The 6,439-nt window shown below is 42.1% G+C and overlaps 1 protein-coding gene across 1 annotated transcript; it reads right to left on the reverse strand.

Moving 5' to 3' along the window:
- Positions 1–255: 255 nt before the first annotated feature.
- On the reverse strand, positions 256–5,974 carry LOC134571284 (E3 ubiquitin-protein ligase RNF216-like). The gene is made up of 3 exons (XM_063429457.1): positions 5,804–5,974; positions 3,732–3,801; positions 256–558 (listed from the first exon to the last, which is right to left on the reverse strand). The coding sequence occupies exons 1-3, from the start codon at positions 5,972–5,974 to the stop codon at positions 266–268; spliced, it is 534 nt and encodes a 177-aa protein (XP_063285527.1). The 3' UTR covers positions 256–265.
- Between the last annotated feature and the right edge of the window lie 465 nt (positions 5,975–6,439).

Below are 6,439 nucleotides of genomic sequence, written 5' to 3' on the forward strand. Positions count from 1 at the left end.
TAATTCTCAAGATATAAATTTTGATATAATAAAAGTTATTAAATTAATTTCTGATACTTTTTCTGAAAAGCTTTTAATATTTAGCACCCCACAAATATCCCAACAAAACACCCAAAACAGTTGTGCTAGGAGCAGTGAATAAACACAACATCCAAACTCCTTGTGGGCTGATCCGACTGTTCGAAGACAGCAGCACGTGCCACCCTGGCTTGCATATTCCATCTGAAAAGACTACATGGATTTGACCTCTATGCCAGTCGAGTCACTACTCACGTTGTGGTTGTGGTCCATAGTGCATGGGCATGGGGGGAGGCGGAAACAAGCGTATGTTGGGAAGGGGAGGCACATATTGTGAAGGTCTGGCTCCCATGTTCAGAGGAAGGTTATTGTATATGGGCTGGACAGGGGGCAGCGGAAATGTAGGATGTAAAATAGGGAATGGGCGGATTTCAGGGTGGTTCAAGTTTTGAGGATGCCTTGCTTCTGGTACTTCATTTAACCTGGCAGCTTTGGGTGAACTCCCTTGGATTGGAGGGCCTATTCTTTTGATGCCACCATCTACAACAGAATAAAGTTAATAGTTAGTAAGGCATTTTAAGCAATTGTAGAACACTTTAGGAAACTACTACATAATAAAGTATTTAGCCAGGAAAGGTACATTATATTCTCTTGTTTTCAAGTTCGTCCTATAGATGTTACTTTTGTCCAACATCCAGGGGATGTTACATGATGTCGCATGAAAAGCTCAGCATATCTAAATCTGGATATGCTCCAGCGTACAATAGCAGGTGGTGAGTGTAATTTTATTTCTTTGCCTTTGGTTTCATGATCTTCTATTTTGCTTACATTGTTTATTCTTAAATTAAAGCTGTTCTACAATATGCAAGACATTACACCAGTGACATACCTACTGGTGGATAAAGAGTGGTTATGGAACCTGAAGTTTTCTTTTAAGCTATGGTAGAATGAACACAGCAAAATTGCCTTAGTCACTAATGCACCATTTCCCCCAAAATGCTGGTCCCGTAAGGGTTTATATACACATACTGATGCTACATTTGCATTTTTGCATTTGAAGTAGCATATGTGAGTGTGGAGGATTGATCTGTTGAAGGAGCTGTAGCAAGCTAAAATGTTTGGCAAACTGTACTCTGCTATTATAGAGTATATAAAGCCGTTAATACTGTTTTGTTTGGTCTCTGTGGTTTGCCAATGCTGATTCTTTTGTAGTTTGCAGTTCTATGTTAATGCAAAACCTGTTACTAATAAATCTTAACATCCTGCTTTTATTTACCCTGCTCCAAATCATCAACCACAGATTAAAAGGACACTATAGTCACCAAAACAACTTTCGCTTATGGAAGCAGTTTTAGTGTATACAGACATACCCGTGAGTGTACGTAAAGGTACCTCGCGAGTACAGACATTCCCGCGCCTCTTCTATCCGCGAGTGAACAGGAAATGGAAGGTTCTATTCTCGCCCGGAGCAGCTCAGTTCAGTGTCATTGGGGCAAGAACTTTTCACAACTTCTGACATGGCACAGGCTAATCATCTCAAATTTATAATGCCTACTCCTAGCTGAACACACACACTATATATATATATATATATTTTTTTTTTTCTTCTTCTGCCTATACATTGTCGATATTCTGCAATCGACTGCCATCCAGTGAAAATGTTTACCCTGCCATTTTTTATAACTATGACATGGCAGCTTAGCTGCATTAGCCACAATTCTAAGGATTCAAAGTTAAACCATAAATGCTTAAAGTGATGAAGAGGTGTTTCTAAACAAAGTGTGCAACTAAGCTGCTAACAAATACAAATTGGCACTGTATTGGCAGAAAATGGTCCAGTGGGCAGGTTTGTTTTACTTTTCCTCCCAGTTTAATGTTGTCACATGAGTAAAACATGAAAGATAAATGGTACAATCTGGAATGAGACTTTTTTATTGTTTGTTTTAACTGAATAAAAGCCCATTGGAAGTCACTAAATAAATCACTGGAAATCTGCAATTGCAGTATCAGTTATGCCTGTAAATTACTATTGCAATGCAGTACATGCATTGGGAAGTGAAAAAAGTTATTGCTTCACAAAGTACATTTTCGTCATTTAAAAGTGGGGTATGCCTGTGGATCAAGCATGTCAAGCTCGCGGACCACAAGGACCATCTTTGCGGCCCGGCGAGCCGCGAGTACATGCTGGTGTTATAGCAGAGTGGGCACCTGCTTTCCCCATATTGCAGGTGCCTACTCTGCTAAAACTTACCCGGTGTTCTATCAAAATTCCCTACCCGTGAAAATCCCCTACCCTCGTCAATTCCGGTGAGGGGAATCAGCTGGATCCTGTGCTGCACATGCTGCTAGCACTCCTGCTAATCCTCCACAGCCAGGTCCTGGAAGGCAAGTAAAACTAGTTTTATACTTTCATTATAGTTAGTGCATTCACTAAGCTTAGGCACACGGGACATTTAGGGTTAAGTGAGGGTTCAAATTAGGGTTAGGTAAGTGATTCTAACCTCTCTCACACTCTATTCTTACCCTAACCCTTGGGGCAAGGGTTAAAATAAAGTGTGAGAAATCACTATTTATAGATATTCCCCTAATGTGAAATATCACTAAATATGAACAAGTCCCTAATCCTAACACTAATTTGAACCCTAACATTAACCCTAAATGTCCCATGTCTTAAGCTTAGTGAATGCACTAACTATAATTAAAGTGTAAACCTAGTTTTACTTACCTTCCAGGACCTGTCTGTGTTACTTACCTTCCAGGACCTGGATGTGGAGGAGTAGCAGGAGTGCTAGCACCCATGTGCAGCACAGGATCCAGCTGATTCCCCTCACCGGAAGTGACAAGGGTAGGGGATTTTCACGGGTAGGGAATTTTGATAGAACACCGGCTGGGGAGGAGAGGATGCTGGGAGCAGAGAGGGAGCTCCGTGATCCTGCACCTCACTGCTCCCTCGCGCACGCCGTCTGAAATGAAGCCGGGCGCCGGAATAGTATGTTCGAGGGAGCAGTGAGGAGCAGGAAGATGCCCTACATCGGTTCCTAAAGGTAGGGAGTAATAAAGGAAAGTAAGTGTGCGCGCGCCCCCGTCAGCGCGCGCGTGCCCCGTCAGCGCGTCTCTGTCAGCGCGTCTCTGTCAGCGCGTGTCTCTCTCTGTCAGTGACATGCTTGCTGTAGATCATACTCCTGCAGTCTCCCAGCTCAAAACTCTGCCATTTAGGAGTTAAATCCCTTTTATTTCTGTCCATGCAGTCCCAGTCACACCTCCCCTGGCTGTGACTCAACAACATGCATGGAAAAAAAATGGTTTCACTTTCAATTAGATGTAACTTACTTTAAAAGTTCTTATTGCCTGCTCTCTAAAGTGAGCAAAACAGAATGCTTACATAGGGTCTAGCAAGCTATTAACAGTGCAGGGGATAATACATTTTTAATTTAATAGAGTTTGCAATGAAGGAAGTATAAACATTAGCTGACTCTTTACAGGACGTGCTTAGGAAGGCTATGCAAGCCACAAGCAGGGAGGTGTGATTAGGGTGCATAAATAAAGTGATTTAACTCCTAAATGGCAGAGAATTAAGAAGTGACACTACAGGGAAATTATCTATACACCAAAACTGCTTCAATAAGCTAAAGTTGTTTTGGTGACTATAGTGTCCCTTTAACATTTATGTGCACCTCTATTTTTTATCACATTGTAGAACTGGAGACACTCACCTCCTTTTTCCTTCCTTTGTTCCCTTTCAGCTTCTCTTTGGATGTCCTGAATTAACTTTTCACCATTTAGCTATGAAGCAACAAATATAAGGAAAATAGTTACATATATATATATATTATGAGTGTTCCAAACATTTTTTTTAACACAGTGGCACAAAAATGTAAAAAATACCAAACATCCTCTTAACAGCTCTGATATTAAAGATATTAATATAAGATCTGCCATGCAGGGCAACACTAATAGTCTGAGAGCAATAGGCTGATGAATGCAGACACTGAACTTTCCTCATAGAGATGCATTGATTAAATTAATCTCTATGAGGAGATGCTGATTGGCCAGGGCTGTGTTTTACTTGTGCTGGCTCTGCCCCTGATCTGCCTCCTTGACCGTCTCAGCCAATCCAAAGGGGGAAGCATTGTTTGACAGCCTACTCTGTGAGTGTGCAAAGGCTACATTTTGCATATGATGCTTGGAGAGTTCATTTAACCCCTTAACCCCTTAACACCGCAGCCAAATGTACAAGTTGTGAACAGAACAAAACGTAAACAAAACCTGGCATTTGCGCTATATGTCTGTCCAACCGTAATTCACCTCTTTCATATTAAATGCATCCCCCCTTATTATATATAATTTTATTCAGGGGAAACAGGGCTTTCATTTAACATCAAATATTTAGGTATTGAACATAATTTAATATAAAAAATATATAAAAAAAAGGGAGGAAAAAAGAATTTTGTAATTTTTTTTAGTTCTATGTGACATTTTAACTGTGGATGTCAAAATACTGTTTGCTTTTACTGCAATACAATACACATATTTGTATTCAGCGATGTCTCACGTGTAAAACAGTACCCCCTATGTACAGGTTTTATGGTGTTTTGGGAAGTTACAGGGTCAAATATAGCGTGTTACATTTGAAATTGAAATTCGCCAGATTGGTTACGTTGCCTTTGAGACTGTATAGTAGCCCAGGAATTAAATTTACACCCATAATGGCATACCATTTGCAATAGTAGACAACCCAAGGTATTGCAAATGGGGTATGTCCAGTCTTTTTTAGTAGCCATTTGGTCACAAACACTGGCCAAAGTTAGCGTTAGTATTTGTTTGTGTGTGAAAAATGCAAAAAACGCCAATTTTGGCCAGTGTTTGTGACTAAGTGGCTACTAAAAAAGTCTGGACAAACCCCATTTGCAATACCTTGGGTTGTCTACTATTGCAAATGGTATGCCATCATAGGGGTAATTTTCATTCTTGGGCTACCATAGGGTCACAAAGGCAACGTAAGCAATCTGGCGAATTTTTTTTCCAATTTGAAATGTTATTTTCATAAAGACAAGAAAAATGGGGTACAGAAGAGAAAGGGGAGTTTCATTTGAACATAATGTGGTCATACAATCGTCGATATACATTGCATGGCAAATGAATTAAGCAGAGGGGGTACAGAAGGAAAAAGGGGGGGGGGTTAACACATCTTGTACACATCTACTGCCTTTACACTTATTGTTCTATGTTGTCATTGCGGTGTTGCTGTGGATGGAGTGCATGGGGGGGAGCTCCCCGTGATCGGGGCGTCCGCTCGTTTCTACGTGTAAAGGTAGCATCACTAACCCTGTGGGGTCGATATGGTTCAAGGTCCCCTATTACCGGGGGGGGGGTGCCATCGTTGGTCAGGGTGATAACGCTATCATATGTTGTGACTTCAAGGGAGGTGGGGGGAGATTTGGCTTTGGTACCGGGTTGCGGCTGTAGGTGGGTCCTAAGGTCCTGACTTCTATGGTTTGGGTTAATCTGGTAAGGTGTGTTGGGAGGTCGGTGCTGGTTTGTGGGGTGTTTTCCCTTTTGCGGCTCAGGTGAGCTCGCTTGTGGGCCTAGGAAGGCCTGTGTTGGTGCGTGTGAGTTGTTGGGTATAGGTTCGCCACATCGTGGCGGTGTGGGGGCTTAGTTTCCCTATTTTCGCTTGGTTCCACATGGTAAGTTCGTACTCCAGCACAGATGTCACTTCTATTTCAATGTCTCGGTCGGAGGGCAAGTCTGTCGTCTTCCATTTCCTAGCTATTAATATGGATACTGTGCCGAGAATGAGGTACATCATTTTCTTGATCAGTTTCGGTGCTTCGTCTGGTAACAGTCGGAGTAGTATAGTTTTAGGGTCAAGTGCTAGACGGAAATTTGTGACTTTTCTGATAAGTAGGACTGTACGTTTCCATAGACCTTGTATTCTGTCGCATGTCCACCACATGTGTAGCATAGTCCCTTTGGTGGTGTGGCAGCGCCAGCATAAGTCCGACGAGGTGGGGAATATGGTGTGTAGTCGGGTCGGTACCATGTACCACCTGTATAGAATTTTCCTAGATGCTTCGAGGTGTGCTGTACTCGTTGTCAGCCCTTCGTGAGAGGCAAAGATTTTTTCCCAGTCCTTTGGGGATATTGTGACTTGGAGGTCTGTCTGCCAATCCTGCATGAATTTCCATTTGGCGTTGTTGTCGGGTTTAGCAAGGCAGGTATAGCAGGTGGAGACCGACTTCTTCGGGGGGGCCAGTGAAAGACATTGTGCTTCAAATTTTGTAATGGAGGCTTGCAGTGAGTTTTTCAAATCCGTAAACTTGTTGTCTACTATGAGCGCTTTGAGTTGTAAGTATGCGAACGTGTAATTCGGAGGTAAGACAAATTCTTTTTGTAGGTCTGGGAAAGTTTTGAGACCGTT

The sequence above is a fragment of the Pelobates fuscus genome, chromosome 8 (assembly GCF_036172605.1).
Source record: "Pelobates fuscus isolate aPelFus1 chromosome 8, aPelFus1.pri, whole genome shotgun sequence".
NCBI classification, from domain to species: domain Eukaryota; kingdom Metazoa; phylum Chordata; class Amphibia; order Anura; family Pelobatidae; genus Pelobates; species Pelobates fuscus.

What these genes read in the sequence shown, in the direction of transcription:
- LOC134571284 (XM_063429457.1), bottom strand. Translation starts at nt 5,974, where the DNA reads ATGTGGTGGACATGCGACAGAATACAAGGTCTATGGAAACGTACAGTC. An exon ending in TGTACCTCATTCTCGGCACA is followed by an intron (nt 3,802 to 5,803) that starts GTATCCATATTA and finishes GTTGCTTCATAG; the next exon opens with CTAAATGGTGAAAAGTTAAT. An exon ending in ACAAAGGAAGGAAAAAGGAG is followed by an intron (nt 559 to 3,731) that starts GTGAGTGTCTCC and finishes ATTCTGTTGTAG; the next exon opens with ATGGTGGCATCAAAAGAATA.